Below are 15819 nucleotides of genomic sequence, written 5' to 3' on the forward strand. Positions count from 1 at the left end.
CTTCTTCCGGCATTAGCTTGTAACTTCTAGGCCTCGGGCCTTGGGCAGAGCAGATTGCCATTTTCTCGTGGCCTGTGGGCATGTGCAGCTTGCACAGTATAGTAAGCGGCCACTGTTGTTACCCATTAACACCGCTAGGTTGGCCTGATGAACACACCAGACCAGGTGTCGAAACACGTTGCCATTCCAATAAAGAATTTAAATTTCCAGTAGCGCATTTTTCAGTCCTTCTGTTACTGTTACATGGCAGCCATTTAGATTGGTTTACCATAAAGGGTAGGGTAGGACTTGGGTTGTCTTCATGAGACAGCTTATTGAGTCCTTTTCTGCCCATTTCTCTGTATTTTATTGCAGCTCCTTGTACTTTGTCTTTTTTTTAGCGAGGAGAAAATATTTATTGAATTACATCCTGCGCACATTATTAGTTTTGTGTAATAAGTATATTTCAGGGACAGGCCCACTTAATATGTCAGCAGACTAAGGGTAGACAGTATTTTAGCGACTGATAAAATGGCTATGGTAAATCTAGGCATATGATGAAGAGTGGGGGCATCTTGATAAACTACTGTTTTACTACATTTTACTTTAACTTTTCCTGGCTAAATGACTTTAAGACTTGATAATATATAGAGCGGTTTAAAGATGCACTCCAGCGCCTAGAATATTTTACACCGCGATATTTTAATTTATCAAGAAAGTCTCCATATCTAATTCCCCAACCAGATCAGACACGGCGGAGTACTATTTATTTTATGGGTCGTTTTGTCAGAAGACCTTTCTTCATTTTTTTTGCTTGGTCTCATCTATAAAGCTCGACAGTTCCAGATTGCTTGTCTTGCAGAACAAAACTGTTTTGCTGACTGATACACTTAAGTATTTCCTTTGTGAAAGTCTTCTGTCGACTCCATGCCTCCATCTGCCTCACTTTACAAACGTAAGGATGTTGACATTTTTCAATCCTTTCCACTTTCTTAGACTGCTCTAAATTTGCATTATCTGCAGCTTTCTTGATTTAAAGCTATAGGGTTGTTGTTTTTTTGTGACCCTCATATACGTATATAATTATATTCCTTACCCCCTAGTTTAGTGCTCATTGATATCGTAGCCTCCATATATTATCAGGTCTAACTATGGTTGTACGGTGTACCCTCTTCTCACAGGGTATCACTGTATCTCATTGTATCTAGAACTCTTCATAAAATTACATGTCTGTTTATAGCCACTACTTGTCACATGTATAATGTTACATGCGTGTTCACGTCTGTGTTGAAGGCTTTATGTAGTCAGGTTTAGTAAAGAATGGCAGCCAAAGTATAGCATGCGAAATGATGGACACTATGACAATAACCTAACGGGCTTAGTACAGTCAGTAGAGTCTGTCCATTGCCATTTGTGCCCGTCATGTGATGGATCCAGTACTAGTGTCACTTTTATCATGATCCTATGGCAGAACAATGGAAATGAAAAATACAGTTACAAGTCTACAAAACCAGCAGCTGAGCCCCACACACAAGAAACCCTTTTCTCTGTCTGAATGAGATAAGGTCAGAGGCCGTGTTTGTGACCAAATGACCAGTAATCCTGGGTAACTGTTGTTGTTGTAATTGATAAGGCTGAGTGCCAGGCAGCAAGGAAATCACACCACTCACTATGTTGGTATTAGTTCTTCTCTCAGCCGACAGGGTGTGCACTGATGCTGTTTATTTAGAGAATGTGAGGTTAAATAGCAGCAGACAAAGGAAAAGAGATAAGAAAAGTGTAAGTTCTGTGTTTGTTCCTGATTGGTGTAGTACATCTCAATTACACAAAGAGAAGAAGTTTAAGCAGTTCCGTATATCTTCCAAGGATATGTTCTTCTCACAATGGGGTCTTATCCTGGGTGTAGACGCCATCTTATCACATAACATCATTCCAGCTTCAAGCATAAGCAACTATATCTAGCATTCAGTTTTTTAAGGATAACCATGTTTTCATACATTACATGATTCTAACTTTGACAAATGGAGTGATAGGATTAGCACGCAAGCTTCTGCCCCATTCGTTTTCTGGGACTTTCACTGTACTCGGCTATCTCTGGCAGTTCCAACTTGCCACTCCATTCAGATGGGTAAATGTAACTTTCTAACCCATCAGCAAGGTACACCCTATCCTACACTCGACTGCACCTGTACTCTTAGCTTAATGGGCAGGGAAAAGCTCTGAGTGACCAGTAGGGTTTTTATATACTCCCATGATAGATACCCTAAAAAAAAATGGAGATAGATTATATAGTAGGACATATTGACAGATGTATTCATACGACAGACATATTACCATACGGGGGTTGAGTCTCACTGCACAGAAAATCACTTAAATTGGGGCAACACGGTGGCTCAGTGGATAACACTGCAGCCTTGCAGCGCTGGAGTCTTGGGCTTGAATCCCGTCAGGAACAACATGTGCAAGGAGTTTGTATGTTCTCCCCGTGCTTGTGTGGATTTCCTCCGATTCTACAAAGACATACTGATATGGAAAAAAATGTATATTGTGATCCCTGTATGGGGCTCATAATTTACATTTAAAAAAAAAAAAAATCACTTAAATTAAAAAGTCTTTTATAATTGTTTTTATCTTTTTCTCCCACCTCAAGAAAACACCATGCATGTGTCAGAAAGAAAGCCAGGATTCCAAGGTGGTAAAGCCAAAACAGCACGACAAGTATACTCAGACCACCTGGAGGAGAAGTTCAGTGAGTAAAGTGTTCTGTGTCTGTGTGTATACTATACGGCATTATATCGGTTCACAAGATAGCGGCTTCACCTTCTGATCACGCCATTTCACAATAACAACAGTCTTTAGTTCAGATAACTTTACTTTTTGTTTCTTTAACCAAGCCAAAAGTGTAAAAGACAATTACAGAACTTGCATCACTTTGTCTTTGCCTTTTGTGTCTTGCCGTAGTAACTTTTCTTGCATGCTTTGAGTTGTGTTTAATCCATGTGTCTTAACAAACCAGGTTATGTGACCACCAGCAGCTTGTATCTAATTCATGTCTATTGTATTCTGAGTTCTATTCCGTCTCTTCGAGCAGTGGGGTTAGACCACAGTGGTAAAATTTATGGACTCTAGTGTATGGGGAAAAAGGGTAGAACAACCAATGTGATTGCAGGTTTTTATTTTTGTATTGGATCCTGTAGAACTTTATGGACTTAGGTTTTTTTTTTTCAACCCGCTAAGGTGGTGAAGTTAATAAGTTAATACTAGTGTTGAGCGAATAGTATTCGATCAAATACCTCGCTCTCATAGGAATGGGTGTAAGTGGCCGAACACCAAGGGGTTAAGAGCATCAAATATTCACTGCACTTAACCCCTTGGTGATCAGCCGCTTACACGCATTCCTATGGGAGCGAGGTATTCGATCGAATACTACACGCTCATCTCTGGTTAATACCTATACTACATCCTCATTCTTGGACTACTCACGTCTTGGCTGAAACAAGCTCACTTGATCATAGTAACCTATGATTCATTTTGATTTTCAGTCCTGCTGCTGCCCTTCACTATAAGGATGCTGTGAGTACAGGAATGTAGATCTGCATTTGCACTGGAACTCACAGCATCATGGATCACTATGCTGTACTGAGTTTCATTCAGCTGTTACTAATGAGCCAGGTTCATTATGAATTTTTGAGGTTTGCCTATTATTGAATCCAGGAAAATCGATTATTGTACTTTGGGGTCTTTACAGTCCCAGAATATAATAATCAGAGGCCAGGGAGGGTGTGTAGGGGTGTCCTCTTTTCAGGCATCCTCAGTGTCTGGCCACAGAACACCACTGAGGCCTGTAATTTGGTCTCAGGGCTTACGCAGGGGCATGGATGTTGTGACACTTTTACAATACAGCTGCACTATTCCACACACAGCGCATAGAAAAGAATGACGCTCTTTCTCAAATACAGCCGTCATGTAAGGAGTCCATTGTACTCATGGGAGCAGCTTCTACCCTTTTCCGATTCACTGAAAGAGGCATCATTATAAATCTTATTATTCAGTTGGAGGCCATATTTACTTGATGATATGTGAAGCATTGGTTCACTTCAGGATGCAAACAGCCCCAGTTCTATATAGGTGTTAAACATGGGCCACAAAACACTAGACCAAAGGCTGGATTTGGCCTGCAACCCGGGGCTGCATTTGTAATGAAGTGGCCTGAGGCAATAGCATGGCATGAACTGGGGAGATTGGCAGTGTATTTTAATTGGTCACTACTTATTGGATTATTTCAATAGTTAGCGGCCAATAATTTACTCACCCGTTTATACTCCTGTTCAGGCTGGTTTTCGTTGCCGCCTCTAGGAGGTGCTGCACGTTGCCTCAAGATGCCGAGGAACTGCAAGATGTTACAGTAACATCAGCCTTATGGTTGTTTTAAATGGGCTATTAATGGCTACACTAATATAGTCGCAGAATTACTAACAGCCCTCTGATGACAGCCGTAAGGCTGATATGGCGCTCAACTAAAACGGGTTTGACACCTGTGTTGTAAGCTGTATGTTATGTTGGTTGAGAAAACATGTTGTGCCGGTATTTATGGGGTACATGTATACAAGTGCTAGATAGCCATCTGATCTAAAAGTAGGGTCGTCACTAAGGTTAGATTCACATCTGCAGAAACTGTCTAAAACGATGAGAGAAATGTCCTTCACGAAGGGCTTTTCTTCTCTGCTTGCAGAGCTGACACCCGGAAGACCCCATTATAGTCAATGGGGTCCGCCTGTGTCCATGTGTAACCACTATTTTACCAGTTTCCTGTCAGAACCGGAACAATGGAGAGCGCAGCTCTAATATGAACGTAACATAAGAGGCTATAACCTGGCATAATACAACCCACATTATCACGTGACTAGCAGTTTGTATGAGACTTAACCCTGTGCATTTAGAATAATACTAGACATGCACCCCCTCATGGTTTGTAGGTGTGTGAGTGGATATAGATCAATATTTTCTATAGAAGAAAAAAGAAAGCTTAAAGCTCACCACCTTCCTTTGGCTTGTCGATTTCAAGTAACCTGGGTGCACGATCCAAACCTCCGACTAAGGCTTGTGTATAGGTACACAGTGAACCATTGCTTTAGGCCCCGGTCACACGGGGCGCAGAATAGCGGATTTTGGTTCTGATACTGATGCGGGAAGCCGCGTCAGAAATAGGGCCAAAATGCACCTACCACGACTGTCATGGCTTCCCACTCCAGAGTAGGCCCAAATGAATGGGCCTAGTCCGGAGAGTGCTGCCGCGAGGCGGATGCCGGGGCTGAATAAGCCACGAAATCCGCCTGAAGAAAGGGCAGCTCGCTTCTTTTAAGTAAGCTAGCGGTCTACATAGACCTCTATTGTGAGGGGGCGGATGATGACGTGGATTCAGCGCCAAAACCCACCCCCTCTTGCCACGTGTGAACGGGGCCTTAACTAACAAAGGGAAAAATGTGGCCTCTCCCCACATTCTCCATCCTGCCCCTCTGCTCGGTGATTTATGACACATTGTATACATAGTGAGCCATACAGCACTATATACAAGGGGCAGAGCGGCAGTCCCACAACTATGATTTCTCTATGTTCTCATATTAGTGACTATGACTAATGGGAGTATGGACCTGTATCTGTAATAAACTGTTTACAAAAAAACAACAGAAAATGGAAACCTCAACAGCAATAATAAAAATATACAAAATAATCACAGACTTACAAATACGAAAAATGGTTTCTCTCCTAAGGGTGCATTCACACTGAGTAAACGCTAGCTTATTCTGAACGTAAAACACGTTCAGAATAAGCGGCGTCTAAAGCAGCTCCATTCATTTCTATGGGAGCGGGGATACGAGCGCTCCCCATAGAAATGAATGGGCTGCTTCTTTCACTCCGTGCAGTCCCATTGAAGTGAATGGGGAGTGCCGGCGTGTACGCTCCGGCATGAGCAGAGCTTGCCGTATACGCCGGCACTCCCCATTCACTTCAATGGGACTGCACAGAGTGAAAGAAGCAGCCCATTCATTTCTATGGGGAGCGCTCGTATCCCCGCTCCCATAGAAATGAATGGAGCTGCTTTAGACGCCGCTTATTCTGAACGTGTTTTACGTTCAGAATAAGCTAGCGTTTACTCAGTGTGAATTCACCCTAAGAGTGAATTCTGTAATAAACCGCAGCGTGTTCAGCTACTGAGCGTCACATCCTGATTTTTTAGAAGACCAATATATGTCACTTAGAGTAAAAGTGCAACCATTAAATTTGATAGCCCCGGTTATCTACCCATATTTCTAGAACTGTTTATGGGGACTTCATCGATGCACCTGAAAGCAGTTATACAAGCCCTGGATTGTCACTTCTTATCTGATATTACTGCATTGCACTGGATTTTAATGAACTAGCGGAAAAGTCACTGCAGTCACTGTGTCCTAGGAGTTGAGTACTAGCAATCGCTCTGCTTTAAATACAGCATGTGGGAGTTAGAGGAACAGGAATAGAATACAGATGGGGCTTCACGTATCAGTCACTGTCACTTAATCAGCTCGAGCTGCAATTTTCCAAGTCTTATCAGATAGTCTGAGGCAGCAGTCAATATCACAAGACTTCTGAGATTCATTTATATTCAGTTTACTTCTGAAACAATCATCTTGATACACCAAAGAATACGATGAGGATATTGAGATTTCAGTCGTCTTTCTTTTTTTTTTTTTTCTATTTCTTTTTTCTTTTTTTACTCTCGTATATACTGTACATGTGATAGGTATGTGTAGCGTGTGCAAAAAAAAAATAAAAAAATATATATATATAATAGACTAGCATCTGCCTGCGACTTCATCCGCCTGTTATTGTCGGCAACGACCCGCGTATACGCCTGACATTGTTGCTGGTGATGATAGCTCTGCTACATCTGTGTAGATGCGTCGTATACCCAGGTCTGCCCCGGTCCCATCCCGACCCTCATGCGCCCCCCGGCGATAGCTGTCGGCTGCGTCCATTCATTTCTATGGGAGCGTGCTATTCGAAACTGCCATTTCGAATAGTATTCGCTCATCTTTAACTCCAAAGATTATAGTACAGGTAACTAATAGAGATGAGGGAGTAGTATTCGATTGAATACCTCACTGCCATAGGAATGCGTGTAAGTGGCCAAACACCAAGGGGAATATTCGATGCGCTTAATCCCTTGGTGTTTGGCCGCTTACACGCATTCCTATGGCGGTGAGGTATTCGATCGAATACTACTCGCTCATCTCTAGTAACTAACAGTGGACAGCAGAGAGGAGGAAGGTTGCGGAGCAAGACAAAGTTCTGCTGTTGGTTCATAAGCTGGTGGTTCATCCTAAGAAGAGCCACAGAGGAACTTAAGTGTTGAAAGTCTTCCTGTAGAACCCCATTTAAGGAGTGATGCAGGACTTCATAAACATGACTGCTTGGGGCCACACGGTGGCTCAGTGGTTAGCACTGCAGCCTTGCAGTGCTGGGACCTGGTGTTCAAATCCCGCCAAGGGCAAAAACCATCTGCAAGGAGTTTGTATGTTCTCCCCGTGTTTGCATGGATTTCCATCCCATATTCCAAAGACATACTGATAGGGAAAAATGTACATTGTGAGCCCTATGTGGGGCTCACAATGTACAAAAAAAAAAAAAAAACATGACTGCTTTATTCTTTTCAGGAAGTGACATCATTTCCATTGACCAAATGGCCATTCTGAACCTCAGTATCATGTTTTTTAATGGGATAAAGATGTGGTGTTGCTGTGTGACCAATGGACGTGAGGTCACTTCCTAAGAAGAAAGCAGCCATGTTTTCAAAGTCCTACATATCTTCTTTAACGGTATATTAGGATATAGAGACATACATTAATGCATTACAATTAGAGATGAGAGAGTAGTGAAATATTCGAAATTCGATTCAAGTATATTCGATTCCCTTAATATTTGACTCTTCATTCGAATATCGAATTCCATTATAGTCTATGGGAAAAACATGCTCGTTTCAGGGGAAACCAAAATTCGACCAATTAGAGTCACCAAGTCCACAATGACACCTCAGCAAATGATAACACCTCTGGAATGCAGCTGGGACAGCAGGGGAAGCATGTCTGGAGGCATCTAACACGCCCAAGTCACAGTATTATTATTATTATTATTATTATTACTGCTGATGATGATTTAGCCAGCCAATAACTGTCTACGTTTTTTTAATGCCTACGTTGTCCTAGTTCCTGTCCCACCTCTCCTGCATAGTTATTGGTGTAAAGAAAGCGCCAGGGAAGGTGGGAGGGGAATCAAATTTTTACTGCAATTACCGCGTGGTATTCGATCGAGTACAAGTATTTTGAATACTGTAGTATTTGATCAAATACCTACTCGATCGAATACTACTCGCTTATCTTTAATTACAATGCATTATGGAGAAACTACTGTATCACCAATATATCTAGCTTTAACTGATGGGGATTTCCTAATATTAAATATCATGCTCATTGTATATAGCATAAAAATGAGCAGTACGGTACTTCCGATTTGCATGTGGATTTACATTTACTTGCATAGTACAGCACCACCTGGTGTTTAGTGTGTATAGCAATGTGCACATCCACTTAATGAGCTGATGGTGCTAGACACGTGCTCCGTTGTTCTCCCCACAGCCAAGTTTCTGTATAGTGGTCCTCTGATCACTGTAGAGCTAACAACACGACTAGCTTCCTTCTCTACCTGTCAGATAGTCCACATCAACTTGTCAGTATAGCAGGAAGAGGTTTATATTATCAGCTGTCATAGCTGATCCAGGAGACTGGTTCTGTCTGGTACTTAGTATCTGCACCAAGGCATCTAGAAAAAGAATAAGAAGGGTGTTTAATGTTAGAATGAATTACTGTGAACAGCCAGGACTTATAAAACAGATTTAGGCCTAGTTTACACGGGCACTGAATAGCGTACTTTGGTCCTGATTTTGACGCGGGAAGCCATGTGAAAATCGGGACCAAAATACGCCTGCCGCGACTGTCAGTCACAGTTTCCCACTCCGAAGTAGGCCCAAAATTAATGGGCCTAATCCGGAGGTTGCTGCCCGCGAGGTGGACGCCACGGCTCAATGAGCCGCAGAATCCGCCTGAAGAAAGGGCAGCTCGCTTCTTTTTTTCTGTGAGCCGCTCATGGTAAAAAAGATCGCTAGTGGTCTCCATAGACCACCATTGTGAGGAAGGGGGATTATGACATGGATTCCGTGCCAAAATCCGCCCCCCTCTGTCCCCGTGTAAACTTACCCTTATGGGGTAATCTGTCTAATATTTTATTTAACTTATTTATTAGAATTATTTCTTCCATTACTTACAAGTTACAGACATGCAGGACCCCTGAGGGGCTGCGGATCAGTTGTTATCAAGAATCTTTAGTATGACAAGTCACCTATCTAATGTTACAAAAGCTATACAAAAAATGTTCAGTTTTGGTAGATAGGACTTTCAGCACGTAGCATTAAAGGGATTTCCAGCCATATAAAAATGAGTCATGCCACCACTAGGGCTCGAGCGGGCATTCACACTCATTTCCTATTGTGTTGGGACAAGAGTAAAGAGTGGCATACAGTCATGGCCGCCTCAGGGTGCGGTAAGTATACGCTCACTTATTTTTTAATCCTTTTTCAACCCACTGACACCCATTTTTATATGGTTGGAAATTCCCATTAATGACAGACTCCTTATAACTGTGTCACCTCTGCCTTACCACATTAACATCACCACACTTAATGCTTTTATCACTTTTTTTCTTTTATTAATATGTTTTGCTAACGTGCTTCAATTCTTCTAAGCACAATAATTCATGCATTGTGAGTCATTCAGCTTTTCCACTTGCTTACAACTTTTCATAGCTGTAATTTGGATCAAACATTGCAAAGTCTTTTATATCTTTATGCTATTTTCTTTGGTGATATTTTTGTTTCAGGGTTTGAAGGGATTTTCCCCATCTTGTAAAGTCATTGCCTATTTCTAGAAAGCTCTCTTATCCCTAGGCTTTTCTCTCTGCACAGTGACTTTTCCAGCCATCCAGCTGGTGACCAAATCTGGCCCTTTTCTATTAAAGGGATTCTATCATTGGATACCCTTTTTTTCTAACACGTAGGAATAGCTTTAATAAAGGCTATTCTTCTCCTAACTTCAGATGTCTTCTCTGCGCCGCCGTTCGGTAGAAATCCGGGTTTGCAAATGAGTTCTCTCACAGCACTGGGTGTGTACCCAATGCTGCGAGAGAAATCTCCGGCGACGCCTCCATCTTCTTCTGGAATGCCCTTTCCCTGTATCGTCTTCCGTCCTGAATTTCAATCTTCTAGGCATGCGCAGTCGGCTGTGCCATCGGACCTCAGGAAGAGCCGACTGCGCATGCCCCACGGCCACAAGAAAATGACCGCTTACACAGTAAGCTAGTGTAAGTGGCCATTTTCTTGTGGCCGTGCGGCATGCGCAGTCGGCTCTGCCTGAGGCCTGATTGCAGAGTCGCCTGCACATGCCTAGAAGATTAAAATCCAAGACGGAAGAAGACACAGGGAGAGGGCATTCCAGAAGAAGATAGAAGCGTCGCTGGAGAGTTCTCTCACAGCATTGGGGATGCTCCCAGTGCTGTTTGAGTGTTGGGGACGGCCCCCAGTGCTGCGAGAGAACTCATTTGCATCCCATGGATTTCTACCGAACGGCAGAGAAGGTAGGAGAAGAATAGCCTTTCTTAAGGCTATTTCTACGTGTTAGGGTGCATTCACACTGAGTAAACGCTAGCTTATTCTGAACGTAAAACACGTTCAGAATAAGCGGCGTCTAAAGCAGCTCCATTCATTTCTATGGGAGCGGGGATACGAGCGCTCCCCATAGAAATGAATGGGCTGCTTCTTTCACTCCGTGCAGTCCCATTGAAGTGAATGGGGAGTGCCGGCGTATACGGCAAGCTCTGCTCATGCTGGAGCGTACACGCCGGCACTCCCCATTCACTTCAATGGGACTGCACGGAGTGAAAGAAGCAGCCCATTCATTTCTATGGGGAGCGCTCGTATCCCCGCTCCCATAGAAATGAATGGAGCTGCTTTAGACGCCGCTTATTCTGAACGTGTTTTACTTTCAGAATAAGCTAGCGTTTACTCAGTGTGAATTCACCCTTAGTCAGAAAAAAAGGCATCCAATGATAGGATCCCTTTAAGTAGGGACACACTGAAATTCACTGTACAGAGAAAGGCGGAGGTATGAAAATATCCCTATGGGAAAGATGTTCTCTGTTTTGTTTTTTTTTCTGTATCCATTAGTAATTGTTTTTATTGTGGGAACTGGTGAGGAGCATTGCATTATTTATCTCACTATCCAACAGCTGGAACGTAGAATATGCTGGCAACTAGACTTGCCAGACCACATTCCCATGATGCCCCATGTCAATCAATGGAAAATGAGATTAGAGAGAAAGGGCAACTGAGTCCATAGCTGACTGTTTATATGCTAGTCTGTAGTGAACACTCTCTTAATCCCACTAAGAAACACAGAGACTTTGGACTTAAGCAACCTAATATTACTCCTGCTAGGTTGGATATGCAGTAGCATATGTATTAGTCACCTACCTTTCAATATTGTGGTCAATGATGGCAAATTTAGTAGGAGAAAGTACTGAGTAGGTTTACGGCAGGTTCATACTAGCGTTCATCTTTCCATCATCTGGGTCTGCATGGGGACCCAAAAGACAGAGAGCCCTTCCTCTAAAAGAGCGTTTACCTATGGACCTCCATGCAGGACTTTTCTCTCTGCCGATTTTAGACGGGGCAGAGTCTCCTATGGAGATTCCAACACAAGTGTGAACCTGGCCTTAGAGGGGGAACCTACACTGTTATGAATAAATTGCCAACTAGATTTTACCAGTTCAGATGTTTCCCTGCACAGTTTGTCATTGTCCTGTTAGTTTCTATATAGACACACCCCTTTGACAAGGGAATGGTAGCACTCAGTTGTCCATTCATTTCCATTTAGTTAAAGGGATTCAATCATTTGAATCCCATTTTTTTTCTCCCTAACACGTAGGAATAGCTTTAAGAAAGGATATTCTTCTCCTACCTTTAGATGTCTTTTCCGCGCCACCGTTCCGTAGATATCCTGGTTTTCTTCGGAATGTAAATGAGTTTTCTCGCAGCACTGGAAGTGTCTCCATTGCTGCGAGAAAACTCTCTAGTGCCGGCCTTTGACTTCTTCTGGCACGCCTCACCGTGATGTCTTCTTACATCGACTTCTTCTGTATTTAAAATCCACACAAATTCACGAGCATACTGTGTAAGCGGCCACAAGAAAATAGCCGCAGACATGCGCAGGTGTCTCTGCCCGATGGCAGAACCTTCTGCGCATGTGTGAACTTTAAATCCAGAAGAAGCCGACGGAAGAAGACATTCCGAAGAGGCGTGCCAGAGAAGACAGAGGCCAGTGTCGGAGAGTTTTCTCGCAGCACTGGGGACGCCTCTAGTGCTGTTTGAGCGCTGGGGGACCGCCCCCAGTGCTGCAAGAAAACTCATTTACATATCAAACAAAACCAGTATCTCTACGGAACAGTGGCACGGAGAAGACTTCAAAGTTAGGAGAAGAATAGCCTTTCTTAAGGCTATTCTTACGTGTTAGGGAGAAAAAATGGGATTCAAATGATAGAATCCCTTTAAACAGTCAAGAGGAATAAGAGAAGAATGGCGCAGATTTTTAAGAAAATTTGCTTCAGAACTGTTATTTCATGGAGAATACAAGTACTAACTAAAATAGACAAGTTAGGAGACATGACAGGTTAAAGCAAACCCCTCACCCACAGCCGTTATAGCCTTGGCGTATAAATATATAGAGGACTAGGGAAAAATATCTTAATTCTCCCCACAACCCAGGTTTATTTTTATAAGAAGAGGGCTCTGTTCACACAGCTTTGAAGGATACATAAAAGATACAATATTTCTGTTTTGTAACCTATTGATTTATGATTAGATTAATCCTAATGAAACCGAACCTAATGAGCCTGTGTGGGGAGAGCTTTTTGCTTTTTACAGCTGAAGATGTATTTTGTTGTTTGTGCGTTGCCCTTTTAACATTACATTTGTTGTACATCATAAGTCTTGTCCGGAGTTCATCTTCTACTATTGTTATATTTCTGCGATCACAGTAAGTGTTATGTTCTGGTTAAACATTGCTCCATTAAGTGAACTATAAGCCAGTGCTCTGTATTGTGGCTTTTGTGACGCTTTTTCCTCCACCTTTCCTACTTTTTATTATCCAATTTCCCCTCTTTTTTCTGCACAGAGTGGGTATTCTGCTCCCTCCTTCTCTCCCTGGCAGGGCCCATACCAGGGGAGTCCTCGGACTGGTCCACCGCACCGCAGACAGAGTGAGTCTGTGCTCCTCTCACTCATCCCCCCTGACCCTATATGTCTGCCTGTAAAATGCTGTGCATGCACCGTCTCCTCACTAGCATCCCCTGCCCACACGATGAATGGTGGAAAGACACGCAACCAGTTGGTTCTAACAAAAGTGCTTTGTTTACCCCCAGCTAAAACAATGCATCTACCTTTACAGATCAGGATTTGTACCCATCACTTGCCCAGAACACCTTAGCCATTTTATTTTCAGTTTCTTAATTTTCTAATATCGCTCTTCCTTTTATTGGCTTGAAAGAATTGTCACTGTACCATAAAAACATGGCTCATCCTATGTGTTTTAAGTAGCATTAACTCATTCCAGTATTTTAACGTCCACTGGATAGGGGATAACTGATCAATGGAGGTCTTAGGGCTAGTTCACACAGGGCAAAATTCTCAGGCTTTTGACGCGGAATCTGCGTCAAAATCCTGCCACCTCCCATTGAAATCAATGGGAGCTGGTCAAGGGCGAGCTGCCCAGCGTCCGCCTCGCAACACCACCCTCCGAATTAGGCTCATTCATTTGGGTCTAATCCGGAGCGGAAAGCCGTGACGGGATGCTGGTGCACTGCACAAGGATCCCGTCGCAGCAGCCGCGACGGAATGTGTCCACGAGGAACCCCATGTCTACCCCTTAGAGGTCATGTGTATGGGGGTCCCTCACTTGGCACATCTTGTGGCTGTAAGATCTAGTTATAGACAGTCGCAGCAAACATAAGCCAGTATATATTACAATATATATTGTGCAAAATTTATTCCAAAATTCCATTAAACTTTGGCTGGTTTAGTGTGTAGGCCAGGAAAACTCCTGATGTACATGCGAAATGGGTCCATAGCTTTACATTAGTTTGGTGGAAGTTAAGAGTATCTTTTAATCTTAAGTCTATCCAGTGTAAATTTATGTACCAGAAAGGTAAGGAATAGTGTAGTTGACTTTGGTAATGCATACAACAATATCTAGTACACTTTACAATAGCATCCTATGGGTGAGACTTGCAGTCTTATGGTATGTATTTAGGGCTCGTTCATACAGGGAAAGAGGGGCTGAATTCTGACCTCAGAGTCCGCCCCCTCACAATAGAGGTCTATGTAGACCGCTAGCTTCCTTTTTTCCGTGATCGGTAAGTTACCGCTCACGGAAAAAAGAAGCGAGCTGCCCTTTCTTCAGGCGGATTCCACAGCTGATTCAGCCCCAGTGTCCGCCTCGCGGCAGCACCCTCCGGACTAGGCCCATTCATTTGGGCCTACTCCGGAGCAGGAAGCCGCGACTGTCGGAAGTCGCATTTTGGTCCTATTCTGACGCAGCTTCCCGCGTCAGAATCCGGACCAAAATACGCAGTCCCCAGACATCTTGCCAAAGCTGGGAACACACATAAAGTAGCTGTTACTGAAATACTTGTTGGCTCAGTAGATTTGATTGTTGGGTTATCCCACCAAAATTGTCAGATATCACCATCCTAAATGATTCAGAGGTTGGCCTGACAATTTGTAGATTGCTGCGATTTCCTGGCTTCTCCGAGAACAAATGGCCATTAATTACATGGTACACATTCAGGTGGATGGGTGACCATGTAATGCAGGGGTAGGACGAGATTGCCATAGCTGGGCCTGCTGTTAGGGCTAGTTCACACGGGGTTCCGCATGAACCAACTCCGTTGTGGCTTTCCGCTCCAGATTAGGTCCAAATGAATGGGCATAGTCCAGAGGGTGCTGTCGCGAGGCGGACGCCGCGGCTGAATCAGCCATGGAATCCGCCTGAAGAAAGGGCAGCTCACTTCTTTTTTCCACGAGCAGGTACAAATCGCTAAAAAAGATGTAGACTATGTAGACCGCTATTGTGAGGGGGCGGGTTTTGAGACTGATTCTGCGTCAAAATCCGCCCCCTCTTGTCGCGTGTGAACTAGTTCATCATTCTGGCACAGAAGAGTCCCCTCTACTATGTACACCATATACAGATGTAGTCATCATGAGGGAATCCCTTTAAGTTAACAGATATGTGGATATTTGTAAAGCGTTTTCCAACAATCATAACTTATCGCCTATCCATAGAATAAGCAATATGTGTCTGATGGTTAATGGTCCCACCATATAGTTTAACAGGGGTCCTGTTACACCTCCTGCTGTTCTAAACAATCAGTCAGTGGAGGTCCAAACAATTAGATAGATGGTAAATTATTTGCAGAAGTATTTCCACTCTGCTGCATCTTCATGTCTGTTTCAGACCTTTAATGTGATCATTTGCCCAAGGCCCCTTAAAAGGAAGAGCTATAAAGAAGAAATTGATAAATGGAATGGCTTGTTTCCCTTTCCCTGTTTTTCTAATTTACATTTTATTTTTACTGTAACATCTGGAGCATGTGTCACCTCTGGCTTGTGCTAACAGCCTTTGTACGTTTTAATGGCATGCC

The 15819-nt window shown here is 43.2% G+C and overlaps 1 protein-coding gene across 5 annotated transcripts in view; it reads left to right on the forward strand.

The window, feature by feature from the left end:
• Positions 1–15819, forward strand: part of CCSER2 (coiled-coil serine rich protein 2) — a 122186-nt gene that overhangs the window by 84766 nt on the left and 21601 nt on the right. For 3 of the 5 annotated variants that reach the window (XM_075257728.1, XM_075257727.1, XM_075257729.1), the window contains exons 9-10: positions 2630–2728; positions 13296–13380. In XM_075257728.1, the coding sequence (XP_075113829.1) occupies positions 2630–2728; positions 13296–13380 (184 nt within the window). The remainder of the gene's footprint in view (positions 1–2629; positions 2729–13295; positions 13381–15819) is intronic. The other 2 variants (XM_075257725.1, XM_075257726.1) reach the window with 1 other exon arrangement.

This window comes from Leptodactylus fuscus, chromosome 10 (genome assembly GCF_031893055.1).
Source record: "Leptodactylus fuscus isolate aLepFus1 chromosome 10, aLepFus1.hap2, whole genome shotgun sequence".
Classification (NCBI taxonomy): domain Eukaryota; kingdom Metazoa; phylum Chordata; class Amphibia; order Anura; family Leptodactylidae; genus Leptodactylus; species Leptodactylus fuscus.